Consider the following 19140-nt stretch of genomic DNA (forward strand, 5'->3'; position numbering starts at 1 on the left):
TACTTATGCACACCTAGCAAATCAGCCCCTGGCAATCTGTCCCAAAGGATCATCACAACACACACAAAGATGTATCTCTTAGAATGTTTTCATGATAGCATTTAAAAATAATAGCCAACACAAGAAAGAGAAAACAATTTTCCAATAATAGGGTATTGGGTTAATAAATTATAACTTATCAGTATGTCAGCATACTGTGCAGCCACCAAAAAATGTTTTAGGAGACACATTAACAATATAATTCATATTGGCATATTAAGAACATAAAGCTAGCTGAGAAAAGCATAACTGCAAAGAGGTACATAGAGTATGAGATTTTAAAAACAAACATTTAGATGAACTGTATGCAAAGAAAAATCCTAGATGGATGTATACTAGATACTTAGAGTTACTACCTTTAGATGGGAGAGAATGTAGGTTAATTTTTCCTCTGTGCTTTTCTGGATGGCTCAGGCAGTATTCTTCAGTGAACGTGCATTACTTCCGAAAGTACTAGAATATAGCTCCATGAGGGAAGAGACTATTCTAGTGAACAAAAACTATTTTGTATGTTTACTAGAAGAGTGTCTGGCACTCAGTAGGAGCTCAATAAATATGTGTTGAAGGAACAGTTGAATGAATTAGAAGAGGAGAAGTATTTTAAAATAAGTGAAGTCTCTCTTGTATTTCTGCTTGTTAATTTGTTATCAGACAAACTGCCAGGACCACGGGTGTGAAGGAACTCCCACAGAGATTCCCTCCAAATCCGGTCTCTCCCACCTTCTTCAGGAGCCTTGGAGTGGGCAAGTTATTCCAACCCAGACCCTTGGGAGGCCCACACAGAGGTCAGTGTGGGAGGCACTGGCTGCTGAGGGGAATCTAACACCAGGAGGCCCGGGTCATGCAGGTCAGAGGGGTGGTCAGTCCTGACAACTGGAGGTGTACACACCCGGGTCGGTCTGTCATCTGAGCCTCCGGGGACGAGGTCTGAGTCCCTGAGCTGCGAGTTATCCATATTCCTCACCATCCGCGCAATCAACTCCCCCATTTTCAGTCCAGAAGGTGATGTTCCATAGGTCATGTTTGTGCCATCCTGATGCCCGATGGGGACAAGGACAGTGCAGGAGAGGGAGCGAGAGCAAACAAGGGAGGGTGATGGAAAGGGAAGGAGATAGAGAGAAGGAAGGGGACAGACAAGGAAAAGAGGAGAGATAAACAGCGTGAATGGAGACAAGATGGAGAAAAGTGATACAGAAAGAAAATGTTCATCTATGGGTGTTTAACGCTAACTGATCTTCCCATGCTTTTGGACCCATTTGGAGTATGGGGAAAGGAAGGAAATTCGGGAATTCAGCTTGGGCCCCTTCCTCAGTGATGGAAAGGGCCAAGACTATTACACACCAAGCAGTCTCCAGGGCAGGTGTGTCTCCTGAAAGTCAGGAGGCCTGGCCAGCCTACCATCTCTTCCCCTTGGCCCCAGTCTCGGTTCACACCACTCTGCCACACCGAGGCCGTGCCTGCTCGCCAAGTGTCTCTCAGATTACAACACAAAGCCCACGTCCTAAGAGAGACAAGACCAAAGCTCAGGGACTGGGAGGCTGTCTTGGGGAATGGCGGGCTCTGGTCCAGAACCAGATATGTGGCCAGCATAATTGGGCCATGCTGAGGCTGAACCCCACTGACCACAGGAGGCCCATGCTGATGCAGGCCTCTGGACCTATTTCTACCTAAAGTCCAGGGCTTGGAATGTCTTTATCCCATCTCTTTGGTGAAAATCCCCAGGAACACTTCTTCCTTGAGAAATTTTCGAAGTTGAGAGCCAGTGCCTGCTTCCTAAAAACATCCACCCTGTCCCAGAGGAAAGCCCTATGCTGCTATTCATCACACGACAGGCTTCCTGACAGTCGGCAGCTCCCTGCCCTGCATCCCACACCCCAGACTTACATCAATGGAGCAGCCCATGAGGGAGCCTCTCTCGATGGCTTTCTTCATGATCTTGTACATGTCTCTGGGAGCATCCTTGATCTCAAAAAACTCAGTCACCCCTCCTGTGAAGTCCTCCATGGCCTCAGTAGTGTTCCCGCCTTTCAGAGCCTCATAGGAACCGTGGAGCCTTGGAGAGAGAATGAAGATCAATCTGAGATCACAGGGTTCCAGGAGACATGACCCAGGTGCCATGCCACCAGAATTTTACTCTCAGGTCCTGTGATGTTTTCTTATCTAATCCCCCAACAACCCTGTAAGCTAATGGGATGGATACTACGACTCCCTTTCTTCACATTGGAAAACTGAGCTCCAGAGGCCAAGTGGCTTACCCAAGGCACCAGAGACCCGGAAGCACTGGGACAGGAACCCAGCTATTCCTACCTCCTGATAGTTCTCTTTCCACCATACCCTAAACCCTAAGGAAGGGTTCCATTAAAGCCATTAGTAGTAGCTGGGGTGAAGCTTCGGAGTTGAGAGATAACATGACTTTATTAATATACTGCAAGATCAGGAGGTTGAGCCAAGCAAGACCCTGGGATGTGAGCTTCACAGATACAATGCTCAGATCCAAGGCTTGCAACACCAACCTTTAATTCTAAAGGCAGAATTAAAGTGCTCGCTATGGGAAGCTATATCTAAAGATTTTCTACACATGTCTTCATTCTACTCTTAAATATAGTGTTTTTAGTTTGAGCCATTGCTGCCTAGACCCGATCGTCTCTGACTTTGGGTCACAGTTGAACACACTCACACAAACACACACACGCACACACATGCACACACAAATACCTTCTCTTGTGACAAGACTTTGGCTGGAGTTTGCAGCCCCCCACCTCTAGCCCTGCCTCACATCCTAAAGTGTTGCCTTACTTAGCATAAGCCTTCTCCAGCAGAGCACTCCAGAATTCATTGCGGTGGTTCGATTTGGTGAAAACCAGTTGATTGTTGTAAGTCGGCAGGCAGTCATCGATAACCACATCCACCCAGTCTCCATAGCGCCAGAACTGCACAAAAACAACGAGTCACATTGTCAGACCACCTTTGGGAAACGTGTCTCTACTCCACATTCCTTAGAGTCTCTTTGACAAGCAGTCCCACTTCCTCCACTCTGCGCCTTGGTGCTTGTCCATATTCTTATGGTTTGGGATGTGCGTATCTTTGTCTAACTGGACCGTGAGTTCCTCGGGGGCAGAAAGTGAGGTACCTACCACTTTATCTCTTCCACACAGTCCAGGACTGTCCTGGGGATGGTAGGTGCTCCGTGCACATCTGAGGACTTGAGATTTTCATTCTCCTGCTCAGTAGGTCTGGAGTGGGGTCTACGTATTGTATTTTAGGTATTTTAACTGATTCTAATGTGCAGCCAGTGTTGAGAACTACTGGTCTAGGTGAGGGTGACGTATTGATTATAGATTTCTTGATGACAAACAAGGTAGAAATTGCTGCTGAAGAAGAAAGATTGACAGGGAAGAGGGAAGTGGCCCAGAATAGACTCTGGCTGTAACAGGATCATTGTCTACTAATTCCAGTTCTGGATGTTGTTCTCTCTCTCTTCTTTTTTAAAGGTTTTATTTATTTATTTGAGATAGAGCATGAGCTGGATGGAGAGGGAGAGAATCTGAAGCAGACTCCACACTGAGCGAAGAGACCGACAGGGGCTCAATCTCACGGCCCTGAGATCATGACCTGAGCCAAAATCAAGAGTCAGCTGCTTAACCGACTGAACCACCCAGGCGCCCCTGGATGTTGTTCTTTCTTGAACAAATCAGTTTTAACTGAAGAAGGCCAAATACGGTTTAATCTCTTTCTAATGACATTTTCTCCCTTATTGAAAAGAGGGCAAAAATCTATCTGGTCTTTATATATATGACCCTCGAGGCATAAGACCCTTGAAATATCAGAGGGATACTTAGTAGCTTGATGGCCCAGGAGAGAAACAAAAATGAGGACCTGGCTGCCTTACCCATGCTCCAGGGGGCAGCAGGACCGTGAACCTGAACCTGATCAGGGACCTTTTCTGAGGCCTTCAGTGCTGAGGTACAAGATCAGCAGGTACACCAAGTGATGACTCAGGTCAGTTCCAGGACATTAGGAGCTTCCAGGGCTGGAAACAGATCGATGCCTCAGAATCCCAGCCTCTGCTGGATCCCCACATGTGGAACTCACTTCAGTGCTGGGCCAGCACCAGGATTTGGCTCTCTGACAGGACAATTTGGATCTAGAAAATTTCCAGTGGTTTAATTGCATCTGGAAACCAAAGACTCATTTAGGGGCCGAACCAGAAGCCTGGTCCCCAGATTGACCAGACTTTCCTTCCAGGGGACCAGACTCCCTTCCCTAGAAAAGGGGAGTGTGAGAGGCCGTATAGACCCGCCTTAAAGGGCAACAAGAAAAGGAGCCATAATCACGCAGGGTGCCCGTTGTTTCCTTCGTGAACCAAAGGGCCTTACGAATTCCCATTGCTAGTAGCTTGGGACCTACTTGAGAAGGGATGTGGGTAATAGCGTAGCAGCCAGCCAGCCGGAGAGGCAAAAATAGACCCGCAGGCCAGCAAACAGGATGTCTTCCTGCCTTTCTGGGGCACAGCGGAAGGTGGGGGGCAGGGGGAGACAGGCTCAGGGGGCAGAGATAAACAACTGCTTCCTCGCAGGCCTGAGACCTTAAGGGGGTCCCTGCCCACGGCCAAGGCGGGGAGGGTGTGGGTGGAACCTTTCCTGAAGCTGCTGGGAAGGCAAGGCCAGGAGACCGGGGCTGGGTGGACAGCAGCTGGGCCTCTTAACCACACTCCAGTTCCCTCACCTGGAAGTGGAAGATCCCCGCGTAGTTTTCGGTGAAACTCTGATCGTGGGGTATGACTCGGAAAAGCAGGCGCTCATTCAGGGTCAGGCAAGCAATGGCTGCGAGAAACCAGCAGTCCCCTGCAGGCAAGTACAGGGCAGGGGTTACATCCGGGGAGGAAAAAGGCCCCATCCCAGCTGACCCTTCTGCCGAACGAGTTCACTCAGTGTTCACTGTCCTACTTCCAGAGGTGTCGACCCAGAGCAGTTTGCTAGTGGTCCCTTGGCAATGAGGTCAGGGTAACCTACTCCCTTCTGACAGGTTTACCTGAAGGCTGTAGGCAATTCCTCCCTCTGTAATATAAGCTCACTTCCTTTTTGGGCCTCAAGGAAGACAGAGCAGTAGGTCAACATTGGGTCATTCTTCCTAACACCCGTATGAAATCTGCACTGCCCAGACCTTTGCAACTTGAGTGCATTTCTCCCCTTTGGGGGAGCCTGAGCATCTGAGAGCCATCGGCCAAGTCCATTGGTACTGGAAGGAAAGTCGGTTGGGCAGCTGCCCTGCAACCAGTTTACAGGGGGCACGAAGACATTGCTCACAATAGAATGAGGTGGGATATTTTCTTATTCCCTGAACTTCCTTTCTGGCAGAGCATGGTGTGTAGTCATTTTGCTATATGTGTGTGTGTGTGTGTGTGTGTGTGTGTGAGAGAGAGAGAGAGAGAGAGAGAGAGAGAATGCCCAGGGGGCATGCCTGGTACACTCGCAGTCACAGAGCTGCCCTCTAAGGAGGATGGGTTAAGTTGTGCAAGGCCTTTGTTTGGCTGTGCAGATGTGAGGGCATCCTTGAGCCTGCAGAGGGGAGACTAAGAGCGGCCAGCAGCCCTACCCCCCCCGCCCTCCCCCACCACGTCCCACCCCCCTCCAGAAGAAGCAAGCCTCTCCTTTGAAACAGTTTCTGTTAGAAGGTCCAGATTATGAGCTTGCCCAGGGCTCTGTAGGCAGCCTTCCCCCGGGTGCAGGAACCCAGATACTGAAAACCTCCTTAGCCTCTCTTTCTGGGGCCAAATAAGCCAAGTTCGTTTCACTGGGTCTTGGATGCTCTTTCCCCGCAACTTTTAAACTATGCCTGTTGATGTTCTCTCCAGTTTTGCTTCGCAGAGCTTTCCCGCGGTCCACACCGGAGAGAATACTTCCTGAGAGGAAGGTCTGGTGGAAGAGCCAAGCTGACCACCCAGACAGAACACTGGACGCGCATCCTGTGGCAACTGCCATCTTTGTGGAAAGACTCCTTTCATATGGAGCGACGCTGGGGCATTGTCAACAAGAGAGTGAGTTACAAGTGCACTTTCCGTGTGCATACAGATTCCATATAGATTCCAGGGACGTGCTTGGTGCGCAGAGTTTCAGAGCTCTCTTTTAAGGGAGTGGGTACAGTTAAAAGCAAGGCTTTTATCTTGCGGAGTGGGGTGTGCAAGTGTCCTTGAGACTCTAGGGAGGATGCTGTGGAACGAGGCATATCTCCCGTGACAGGAGGCAAAGAACTGATGAGAGATGTGGGAGGAACAGAAAGTAAATGAAGCCATCACCAGCACATAGATACATGGGCATGAAGTACTGTTAGAAAAGCCTCCTCCCCAAAATGCATTAAGACCAAAACCAGATTATTGTCCCTTTACTTCCTGTAAAGGGACCACACCTTTTAATCACCCCTTGATTGTTTGGCTGGATATGATCTCAGGGGACTTGCCTACCTAGATCTCCTTGACAGATGTCAGTTCTGTTGGCTCCACCAATGATAAATCGGGGATTCTCGCAAATTTCCTGTGAAACAGAAAGGAAATAATGACAGTAGTAGGAGCTATTGTTTATTGAGGCTCCTTATGTAATGTCGTGCTGACATCCCACATCAGGAGCGTTGTACACACCACTCAGGTAAGCCCCCCAAACAGCCTGTGAATTGGATACTCTCATTCTTATTTTTCAGATAAGGAAACCAGGGCTCAGAGAGGTGAGGGAATTTGCCCAAGGACACACAGCTAGTAAGTGGCGGAAGCCAGAAACATGCCTCCTTTTCCCATTGTTCGACATTGTTCCCTCACACTGACATACTATCTACGTAAGGATATACCTTGAGAGTTAGGGCAATGTTGTTACTGTCGTATCTTTGGCAAGGGACGACAGAAAGCATGGCTGTTGTTGTTGTTTTCTATGCCAGGAAAATAAGTGCAGGAAGGAAAATAAAGATCTTTCTTGCCAAGATGTGGTAACATAGATATTTAGAGTCAGCATAGATCCCAGGGTCTGTAGCACTTGAGAGCTGGGGAGAGCAGAGAGTAAATTTGGTGTGGGCCCTGCAGGCCCCCAGGTCAGTTGAGGGTACATTTTTTTTTTTTAAGTAGGCGCCACACCCAGTGTGGCACCCAACTCGGGGCTTGAACTCACGACTCTGAGAGATCAAGACCTGACCTGAGATCAGAGAGCCCCAGGGCACATTTCTTGACTCAAGCTAACCCAGTACGCACCCCGGGCCGGGCGGGGGCTGTAGTTTACAACTACAGATTATGTGCAGTCCAACAGCGGCCAACAGAGGGCGCTCTTGTTTTTTCTTTCTAGGACTTACGCTTTGTTTTTTAACTTAGAAAATTTTGAAATAATTGTAGATTCTTTGTTTTGGTTTTAACACCATTCCTCAGAGCTTGAAGAAGCCTTGCTATCCCTGTGACCCAGCCCTCTCTCTCTCTCTGTATCTCCTTGTGTGTCTGCGCATGTCTCTCTCCCCATGCCAGCCCCCATGACAACTCCATATACCCGTGTTGAGTTGAAGCTCCCTGTACTCGGGGATCTCACCCTCCTACTGGATGCAATGTCTTGCTAAGGTCACACGGCATGCACCTCTTGTCTGAAACTCTTAATGCAATGGAAGGATAAACCCCAATCAAGAATTCATAAAAAGGTTACCTATAGGGGGAAGGTGGTGGGAATAGGGATGGAAGTAAAACTGAATATAACTGAAAAGAGTTTTGACTTAGGAACCAAGTAAATTTGTACATAATTAAAAGCCAAGCGATACCTGGCTGGCTCAGTCTTGTAGAGTGTTGCTAGTCTTGACTTCAGGGTCATGAGTTTAAGCCCCATGTTGGGCATGGAGCCCTACTTAAAAAAAAAATTTTTTTTTTCTTAAAGCCAAAATAAAAGGAAAGACAATTTTTTTTAAAGATTTTATTTATTTATTTGACAGAGAGAGAGACAGCGAGAGAGGGAACACAAGCAGGGAGAGTGGAGAGGGAGAAGCAGGCTTCCCGCTGAGCAGGGAGCCCGATGCTGGTCTCAGTTCCAGGACCCTGGGATCATGACCTGAGCCGAAGGCAGATGCTTAAAGACTGAGCCACCCAGGTGCCCCAAGAAAGACAATTTTTAAAAACAGTTTGTAAAAGCTGAAAGCAAATTGAAGCAAAGGAGCTTAACTGCATATCAAGTTGGTGACATGACCACACACATAAAAAGAATTATTTCAAGTGACTTAAAATGTAGTATTTTGACTCTTTATTCCTCTTGGGATAGATCCTAAGGTCAAAAACCCAAATCATAAAGAAATACGAATCATAAGAAATAATAATAATAATGTCATTATTTCAAAACTTTGACATGTATGCTATATGATAAATAAGAACTTATATTAATGTCATTAGGTACCAAGATTTTTTTTACCATAAAAGAAAATATGTAATATTACAAAATCAAATAATTTAAGTAACAACTCTGCAATGTTAGAGTTGAATTAGATATATAAATATAACTCATGATTTCTTTTTTTCCTAAGAAAATATTTCCTATCTCTCTGCATTGAAAACAACTAAACAACCCCCACCAAAAAAATCTCCCCAAAAACCTAGGAGCAGTAACAATCTGGTAATAAAGAGAACATCAACATCCAGATTGTGTTGTGTGTGGGTTTTTTTTTAAGATTTTATTATTATTTTTTAAGTAGGCTCCTTGCCCAATGTAGGGATAGAGCCCACAACCCCGAGACCAAGAGTCACATGCTCTACTGACTGAGCCAGCCAGGTGCCCCCAGATTGTGGTTTTTAAAAACCATTTTCCGGGCTCCTGGGTGGCTCAGTTGGTTAAGCGACTGCCTTCGGCTCAGGTCATGATCCTGGAGTCCCGGGATCGAGTCCCGCATCGGGCTCCCTGCTCCGCGGGAAGCCTGCTTCTCCCTCTCCCAGTCTCCCTGCTTGTGTTCCCTCTCTCGCTGTGTCTCTCTCTGTCAAATAAATAAATAAAATCTTTAAAAACAAAAACAAAAACAAAAAAAACCATTTTCCACAAAGACAAAAGGTAAAACTCATTATTCCAGACCAAGACTCCTTCCTCTTCTTTAAAAAATTATTATTATTTTAAAGATTTTATTTATTTGAGAGAGAGAGAGAGAGAACAAGCAGTGAGGGAGGAGCCGAGGGAGAGGGAGGAGCAAACTCCCCACTGAGCAGGGAGCCTGAGGCTGGGCTGGATCCCAGGACCCCAGGATCGTGACCTGAGGCAGATACCTAACCAACTGACCCACCCAGGTGCTCCAAGACTCCTTCCTCTTAAAAAGAAGCCAAGTAAGGGATAGCGGACATGTTTTTTGGTCTCCCCAGTGTTTTGCTTCCTTGGAAAACAGCCCCTTCTCCCAGGGTTATACCTCACCTTTTCACTGGGGAACAGCTCCACTGTCAAATCACACCCTTCTGGTGAGCTTCCCCCTTCACCCAGCTCTAGACATATAGTAGGGGCAACTAGTGAGTGAGAGTGATTGGTTCAGGGATGGGCACATGACCAAATCTGGGTCAATGAGGTATCGGCTAAGACTTTTGTTGTTAACTATTGAGAAAAAATATATATAATTGGTCCTTGATCTACACTGGGATTGGAGGCATCGACCCCTGCACAATCAAAAATCCACATATCACTTTTGACTCCCTAAAAGCTTAATACCAGTAGCCTACTCTTGACTAGAAGCCTTACCGATGACCTAAACAGTCGCTTAACATGTATTTTGTATGTTATATGTATTTTATACTGTATTCTTACAATAATATTAGCTGGGAAGAAGAAAATATTATTAAGAAAATCATAAGGGAGAGAAAATACATTTACAGTACAATACTGGATTTATAAAAAAAAATCCATGTATAAGTGGACCCATGCAGTTTACACAAGAGTCAACTGTACATTCTTCTGCTATGGTTGCTAAACTGGTAGAAGGTCAGCCTGAAGCTGCCAGTGGCACCTTTGCCCCTTGCGAAGTTAGTCTGCTTGAGACTAAAGCCAACTCAGAGGAAACAGATGGGGATGGGGGGAGAGAGAGGAGGTGAGGACAGATATATAAACAGATGATAGGTCTATAGATAGATGCTATTAGGGACTGTGTCTTGATGACAAGGTTTGAGGGCTGGATTTAGGTGTGTCTGAATCCAACATCACCCTTGAACATTCAAATTCTATGAGTTTTTTGTTTTTGTTTTTGTTTTTTTTTGGTTTAAGCTAATTTGAGTTGGGTCTCTCCTACTTGCCAGCTGAAACCCTTGACTACTGGATGTTCTGCCCCTGCTATAAGGAATATATTATATAGTGATTCAAATACCCAACTTGTAGCTACAGTTTTTAGTTGTTACAGGTATAGCTTCTTCTCCTTGGGATATGCATTCAGAGGCATGCTTCATCGTCTTCCTGCTCACCAGTTCCAGGGCTGGCTACTTGGAAAGGCAGCAGTAACTACTCTGATATCTCGTCCATCTATTTGGAGGTCCAGGTATTGGAATGGAGTTACGTTTTTTGCAGTAGTAGATTCCCCAATATACCACATTTACCTTCAACACCACCTTAGCTATGGTTCACCAAACGTTAATTGAGCCCCCAAGTATGTACAGAGCTGGGGGAATTAAAGGTACAATAAAATGAGAAATCATCCCTGCCTGCCCTCCAGCCTAGAGGCTCTTAACTGTTTGTCCTCATAAAAGATGTCTGTTTGGTGAGGATCAGTTACCAAGCTTATTGAAGGTTAATTCATAAACAAGCTCTGATTTGCCTAGATACCCCTCCCTACCACATACTTCTCCCTCTTTCCTTACTTAAAAACACTATGTAAATACCCCCTAGAGGGTCTGAGACCTGTTTATGTTGGCTAATATGAACAAAGGGTAAATGGTCCCAGCTCTGTCATTTTAGCTTGGGGACCTAAGATTTCTAGCTCTTCCTTTGGCTATAATTTAGCCTGGAGACTGGATCTGTCAATGATGGAGTCCCAGCAATGGCAACAGATGACCATTTCCTCAGTTCTTGGGTACCATGGTTCGCACAGTGACTCCAAACTTTTCTTAGTATTTTGTTTTTATGTTTTTTATTCTTATGTTAATCCCCATACATTACATCATTAGTTTTAGATGAAGTGTTCCATAGTGACTCCAAACTTTTATTGTTTACCTCCAGCAGTAAAATATTTTTGAACATGCAACCCTATGTAAATATTCTTTTTGGTTTTAAATTATATATGTGTATATTGATTGCCCTAACATATACTGTGCATTATAAAATAAATAGAAACATACACTTAAAAGGATGGGCTAAAATAGATATATGTGGAGGACTTCTGGTTCAGTTCCAACATGTGAAGAGCTTGAAAGTCATCACTCTTGTCCTTACTACAAGAAAAAGCTGAACAAACTGAAAATCAGCATCTTTGCTTGGACCCATTAGAGAACTGAGGTTGCAGGGCAATCCACCACCCTGAAATATGGACACAAGTGAAACTAGAGAGTTACAGCCGAGATGTGCTTATCTAGAACAGAAGCTGCTGAGGCCATGAAGTGGTAGAAACACTTAACTGGTAATTTTGATGAATTTCTGGAGGCTGAGCGTAGACTAGCATGAGAGTAAGAAACTTCTGGAGGCCACAGTCTTGGGATGATCCTCCCCCACTCCCACACATACTTTCATGGTTTTTACCTCCAAAAATCCCACCAAGTTCTCATGGTGAAGGTCTAAGAGAGATCCCCCTCTTTTCCAGAGTCTTACCTAAGTTGGGGGAAGGGCACTGTGTCCCTTCCAGCCCCCTCCAGCCTTCCTTTCTCACCTAAGAAGGGGAAAAAACGCTATACCAATGGGGAAATGTGTATGAAGGTCACATAGGCCCATTAAAAGGTGGAGATTTAATCATTAGATTATGGAACACTTCCCTTCCCACCTTAACACCTCATCAACAGGGCTTCAGTGTAATAACAGCCACTTACAGCCCAAGAGCTTCTAGGTGTAAACACTGAGAAGGAGTACTTAGGAAAGTTCAAAGGCAAGAGGAGGGTGGGGTGAAGGGCAAAACAAAAATACTAGAAAAATTTGAAGGCTCTGGCCCCTGCAGCTACAAGAGGCATTAAACACTGCACAACTCCCAGTCAGCCTAACATAAATCCTCATGGCAAAGGATTATCCATCTCACTTATTACCCAAAACAACATGTCTGGCTTCAGGCAAAAACTACAAAGGATGCCAAAAGGCAAACAAAAATAGTGTGAAGAGAGAAAGCAGAACTAGGTTCAGATATGACACAGGTGTCTAAATTATTAGGCAGGAATCGTTATTATAATAACCATGATGAGTACATCAAGGAGTCTAATGGAAAAAGTAGATAATGTGCAAGAAAAGATGGGTAATATAAGCAGGAAGATGGAAACACTAAGAAAGAATGAAAAGGAAATGATGTAAATAAAAAACACTGTAACGTATATTTGATGGGCTCATCCACAAACTGGGTAAAGACAAGGGGAAAAAGCAATGAGACTGAAGGTGAGACAAGAGGAACTTCCCAAAGTGAAATGCAAAGGGAAAAATAATGAAAAAACAAAACAAAACAAAACAAACCCAAAGCCAAAAAAACCAGAGCAGAACATCCAAAAACTGTGGGATAATTTCAAAAGGTGTAACACATGCATAACCAGAATACCAGAGGAAAAGAAACAGAGAACAGAGCAGAAGAAATATCTGAAGTAACAATGCAACTTTGCAAACGTAACTTTGCAAAATTAATGACAGATACCAAACCACAGATCCAGGAAGCTCAAAGAACACCAAATGGCGTAAGTACCAGCAAAATACAATGACACAAAACTATACTTAGGCATATCGTGTTCAAACTGCAGATAACCAGAGACAAAAAAAATGTTGAAAGAAGCCAAGAGGGGAAAAATACCTTTCCTACAGAGAAACAAAGGTAGTAATTACAGCAGACTTCTCTTCAGAAGCCATGTAAGTGAGAAAGACTGGATTGAAATTAATTATTAAAAACTAATAAATAATTATTAAGTAGGCTCCATGCTGGGGCTTGAACTCATGACCTGAGATTAAGACCTGAGTTGAGATCAAGAGTAGGATGCTTAACTGACTGAGCCACTCAGGTGCCCCTGGATTGAAATATTTAAATTGATGAAAGAAAAACCCACCAAACTCGAATTCTAGCTGCAAGAAATTATCTTTCAAAACTGAACGAGAGGGCGCCTGGGTGGCTCAGATGGTTAAGCATCTGCCTTCGGCTCAGGTTATGATCCCGGGGTCCTGGGATTGAGTCCCGCATCGGGCTCCCTGCTAGGTGGGGAGCCTGCTTCTCCCTCTGACCTTCTCCCCTCTCATGCTGTTTCTCTCTCGCTCGCTCTCTAAAAAATAAATAAAATCTTTAAAAAAAAAAAAACTGAACGAGAGGGGCACCTGGGTGGCTCAATCATTAAGTGTCTACCTTCGGCTGAGGTCATGATCCCAGGGTCCTGGGATCGAGCCCCACATTGGGCTCCCTGCTCCGTGGGAAGCCTTCTTCTCCCTCTCCCACTCCCCCTGCTTGTGTTCCTTCTCTCGCTGTGTCTCTCTCTGTCAAATAAATAAAAAAATCTTAAAAAAAAAAAAAAAAGACTGACTGAGAAAGACTTTCTCAGGCAAGTAAAACCAGAGAGAATTTATTGCCCACAGACTTGCCTTGCAAGACACGTTAAGAGAAGTGCTTCAGGGAGAAGGAAAATGATAGAGGTCAGAAACCTGGACCTACCTAAAGAAAGGAAGATCTTCAGAGAAGGAATAAAGGAAGGTAGAATAAAACTTGGGTTTTTCTTATTCTTAATCTAAAAATAACTTTATTTTTTAAAGATTTTATTTATTTATTTGACAGAGAGAGACACAGCAAGAGAGGGAACACAAGCAGGGGGAGTGGGAGAGGGAGAAGCAGGCTTCCCGCAGAGCAGGGAGCCCGATGCGGGGTTCGATCCCAGGACCCTGGGATTACGAATTGAGCCGAAGGCAGACGCTTAACGACTGAGCCACCCAGGCGCCCCTAAAGATAACTTTATTTAAAGTAATAATAATAACAATGTGTTGAGTAATGATCGCATATGCACAGGTAAAATGAATGAAGGGAAGCCAGGGAGGAACTGGGCATTTTCTAGTATAAAGTGTTAGACTGCATATATAACAGCATAGTGTTATTTGAAGGTGGAATTAGATTAGTTGTAAATGTATATTGGAAACTGTAGCATAACCATTAACATTAAAACAAGTATAATTGATACACTTAAGAGAGGAGATAAAATGGAATCATGAAGAATATTAAATTATTAGAAAAGGCAGAAGAGAGGTGAGAGGAGAAGCAAAGAACAATTGTTAACAAATAGAAAACAGTTACAAACATGGTAGATAGGAGTCTAGCCGTATCATAATCACTTAAGTGGGAATGGTCTAAATACGCCAGTGAAAAGATAGAGATTGTGAGCGCGGATAAAAAAAGAGACTCGTCTATATGTTGTCTACGAGAAACTCCCTTTAAACATAAAGACTCGGGTAGCTAGAGAAGGATATGCCATGCTGGCAGTAATCAGAGGGAAGCTGGAGTAGTTGTATTAATTTCAGACGAAGACGACTTCATAACAAAGAATATTAGGGATAAAGAGTTGCATCACATAATGATAAAGGAGGCAATTCTCCAAGAAAACACATAATCCTAAATGTGGATGCACCACATTGCATTGTAAGAAGCCTGGCTGGTCAGCACGGACCTTTCTGTTTAAACAGAAGCGGCGCATCCCTAATGAGCCAGCCTTAGGCGCAAGGTTCCCGAGGCGTCTCCAGCCTCCCACAGCCTCCTGTTTCTTAGTTGTTCACCACCTTTCGTGGAAATCTCCTTGCAACTGCGAGCCTCAGTGCTCTTAGCCACTCCGCTTTACCATCCCCAGAATACCTGCTCTCAAGAAGACTTGATCATCAATTATGCCTTACTATTTTACTACGAATTAAAGCCAGGGCATTAGCTCTCCTAAAAATATTTACAGGCTCAGAGACCTCTAGAGGGTTATAATAACCTCTAGTTCAGGAACAGAAAATAACATCTCCAGTTTCAGGAGCAAGCAGGAAGGCATTCTGGGGGCACATGGGTCAGAGAGCCTTGATAAGCCACTTGCTCAGGTCGTGGGTTCTCGGCTTCAAGGCTCTGGACCACCTGACATCCTGTCCCCAGGAACTGGGTCCTGAAGCCCCGTCCGTCCCTCCCATCCCTACCTTTGGCCTTTTCCATGTGATGGCCTTCATCTTGGTTTTCTGGCTCAGCTCATGGGAGCCCAGGGCCTGAACCCCTGCTGGGAACACACGGTCTTCAAAGAGGCACTTCTGAGCTAGGCACCGTCGTCTGAGAACAACAAAATCCTGCCCCTCAAACTTGAGGGGCTGTGTGACGGTGCCCTCTCCATTTCTCCTGTCCCGCTCCCTGATCACGCGGTCACAGAAGAATCCTGGCAGCAGGTAGGGCATGGTGGCCGCTCAGGGAGAGGAGCTGGGCCTTCCCTGCGGCCTCTCTCCCCCTGCGCCCTCAGTGCAGGCCTAATCCTCCCGTGAATGGGCCGGAGCCTATATAACTCCTCCGCCCTCAGCAGCGCAATGCAAATGAACACAGCCCAGAGAAAGGCCGTGGTCAGAGTCAGCAGCTTTGGCTGGAGGCCCCTGAGCCCACGGTCAAGGGGCAACACCATGCCAGCCAGAGAGCGAGCCAGCAAGGGGAGCAAGAGAGCCAGGGACAGCCCCAGGACAGGCCATGGTGGCTTGGAGAACTCCAGGGGACTTCCATCGGCCTTGCTGGGATTCTTTCTTTAAAAAGGAAAAATGTAGTTGCTGAGAGGCTTACCCTGCCTCAGCAAAAGGCATTCATGCCTTTCACACTGGCGGCCAGGGGGATACAGCATGGGGCCTTCGAAACATGCTGTATACACTAATCCTATACAGGCTGCTGAATGCATAGAAGGAATCTGCTCCGAGCCATTGTCTGAGGTTAATGAAGCCTTCATTCTCCTGATGTCCCTGCCCCATCCCCCCAAAGACCTTGACTGGCCATTCAGGGACTCTAATCTGTGGAGGGTGGGTAACGTGACCTCAGACGCAAGTCCCTGTTAGAGTAGGCCCTGTGGCAACAGACGGACTTCCACGCTTACAAATTCAGGAACTTTGAGGCAGAGAACGTGGGTGGGGAAGGAAGGATACGTGTGTGTCGGAATTACATTCACAAGAAAGCCCAGCTTTTTCAAAGTTTCACCATGCTTCGATGGACGACTCGAATGTGAGAGCTGGGAGCCGACGCAGGTGGACCCCGGGGCCTAGCAGCCTGCCCCCTCGGGGGATGCTGCCCCTGTCCAGTCACTGACTCCTGCCAGCCTGCACCTGCTCTGGGCTCCTCCGAGTGTGGTCTTTGGACGACCTGCATCAGAATCACCTGGATGCCAGTTTAAAAAGCAGATTCCCAGGATTCACCCTAGACCTAAGGATTCACATATTCTTGGTAGGGCTCTGGGACTCTTCAGTTTAAAGAAGCATGCCAGGAGATTCTTATGTCCACTGGGGTTTGAATCCATGACATTAGCATTACAGAGTTACTGTAACAGCTCAATATAATTTTTGAGGTCAGTTCTTTTAAGAAATAAGTATATTTTTATTACATTTATACATGAACAAAGTTTTAAAAAATCAAACAATACAAAAGGTACATAGAGGAATAGCAGCCTCTTGCCCGGCAAATCCCTCTCCTCAGAGACAGCTACTTTTAATTCTTTTTTTAAAATGTAATTAATTAATTAATTAATTAATTTAGTGAGTGAGTGAGGGGAGGGGCAGAGGGAGAGGGAGTGAGAGAATCTTAAGCAGACTCTGTGCTGAGTGTGGAGCCCGACTTGGGGCTTGATCTCATGACCCAGAGCCAAAATCAAGAGTCAGACGCTTAACTGACTGAGCCACCCAGGCGCCCCAACTTTTAATTCTTTTAGCAATTTCTTTTGGGATTTACCTCTATATTTCTAAATAATATCTTTCTTTTTTTAAAAAAAGGTTTATTTATTTATTTATTTATTTGAGAGAGAGTGAGAGATCACAAACTGGGGGGAAGAGCAGAGGGAGAGGGAGAAGCAGGCTCCCCACTTAGCAGGGAGCCCAATGCGGGGCTCAGTCCTCCTGGGATCCTGGGATCATGACCTGAGCTGAAGGCAGACACTTAACCGACTGATCCACCCAGGCGCCCCTAAATAATATCTTTCTATTGTTAGTTTTTAATTTATTATTATTATTAAGAGTCCAGTCTTTCATCATGGATCTCTCTTTACTTTTTTCTTTTAAGATTTATTTATTTATTTGAGAGAGAGAGAGCACAGTGGGGAGGGGCTGAGGGAGGGGGAAAGAGAGTCCCAAGCAGACTCCATGCTGAGTGCAGAGCCCGACATGGGCTGGATCTCAGGACCGTGAAATCACAGCCTGAGCCGAAACCAAGAGTTGGAGACTCAACTGACTGAGCCACCCAGGCGGCCCTAATTTATTATTTTTAGAAAGTATCAGCAGAGTTCCTATTTTGACAAATGAGATTTAGGCTTCTCACATTATGCTTTGCCCACCATTTTTCCCAAATAGTTTCCCAAATAGTTACAAATTTTCGTAAAATTAAAATTCTGAATTTACTTGAGTATGATTAGGTGAATATTGTTCACTTCTTAGCTAAGTATTATGCTGTAGAGTCCTTTCTGTAGAAATGTTTCTTTTCTCTTATTCTTTATAATTTTCTGATTTTCTATGTATCTATCAATGCTTTTCCTCAGTAAGCAGTTTCTCCAAATACTTAAACTCATCAGATAACCTAGTGGTTCCTTTGCTCTCCCCCCAAGGCCTTCCTTTGCAGCCTCATTCTCCTTACAGACTGGACTGGCTGCCCTCCAGGTTAGAAGCTGTGGCCTGGGACTGACTGTGCCTTTCTGGGTGGAATTCCATTTCCCAGATCTTAATTCTTCTTTCATTTATTCCTTGACTGGATTGGCAAACAACTTGCAGCTTTGTAAGAAAGGGTGCATGGAAGGTAAGTCCCCTGAGTCATTGCCCAGCTAACTCTGTTTTCTACTTTTGCACATGATTGAGAATTTGGCTAGGTATTTTAAGTTGAAAAGCATTTTCCCTCAGAATTTTTAAGGCATGGTTTCATTGCTTCTAGCATCTGGTATTGTTGAGAAGTATGGTATAACTTGATGAACATTCCTTTGTGTGGGACCTATCGTTTCCCTCTGAAAGCTTTTAGGGTTTTCTACCCTTCCTTCCTATTCCTCCTGCCCCCAATTCCAAAAGTCACATTTATGTGCCTTGGTATGAGTTTATTTTTTTATTCTTTGCTGAGCACTCAGTGACTCCTTTCAATATAGAGATTTTGCCCTCAGTTCTGGAATATTCTTATATTATTTCTTTGACATTTCTCTCCCTTTCAATTATTTCTTTCCTTCCTCCCTTCCTTCCTTTTTCCTTTCTTTCTTTTTGTGAAACTTCTAAAAAATCAGATGTTAAACCTCCTCTAATTTTATTGTATTTTCCTATTTTTGTTCTACATAGATTTCCTTGATTTTATATTTAACCCAGCTATTAAAAATTTAAATTTCTACTCTCATAGTTTTCTACTTTATATTATTTATATATTTATATTATGAAAAATTTCAAACTTACAGAAAAGTTTAAAGAACGGACATCCATATAGCTTATGTCTCGACTCAACAATTGTTAACATTTCGTCATCTTTGTTTTACCTATCTATATTTGTATATATAGATTTTATTTTTTTTGCTGAGCCATTTGAAAGAATGTTGACAATATCATGACACTTCACACCTAAATACTTAGAAGTATACTTGGGATACAGCAGGCATCTCCTAAGGACAAGAGCACTTTCCTACTGACTGTAATGCCCTTATCACTAAGAAACTATTATTAACTATTATTCTCTAATATTATCCAAGATCTATATCCATATGCTAATTTCTTCAGTTGTTCTCCAAATGTCTTTTATAGATGCTTTTTAAAAAAAAAATTATTTATTTAT

The 19140-nt window shown here is 44.6% G+C and overlaps 1 protein-coding gene across 1 annotated transcript in view; it reads right to left on the bottom strand.

The window, feature by feature from the left end:
- Window positions 1-19140, bottom strand: part of CAPN3 (calpain 3) — a 49751-nt gene that overhangs the window by 17994 nt on the left and 12617 nt on the right. The window contains exons 2-6 of the mRNA XM_045900284.3: window positions 6500-6569; window positions 4765-4883; window positions 2836-2969; window positions 1924-2092; window positions 929-1072 (exon numbers count right to left, since the gene is read on the bottom strand). Coding sequence (XP_045756240.1) covers window positions 929-1072; window positions 1924-2092; window positions 2836-2969; window positions 4765-4883; window positions 6500-6569 — 636 coding nt within the window. The remainder of the gene's footprint in view (window positions 1-928; window positions 1073-1923; window positions 2093-2835; window positions 2970-4764; window positions 4884-6499; window positions 6570-19140) is intronic.

This window comes from Mirounga angustirostris, unplaced genomic scaffold (assembly GCF_029215605.1).
Source record: "Mirounga angustirostris isolate CCGP_5_RB_7025 unplaced genomic scaffold, mMirAng1.0.hap1 SCAF_9, whole genome shotgun sequence".
Taxonomy (NCBI): domain Eukaryota; kingdom Metazoa; phylum Chordata; class Mammalia; order Carnivora; family Phocidae; genus Mirounga; species Mirounga angustirostris.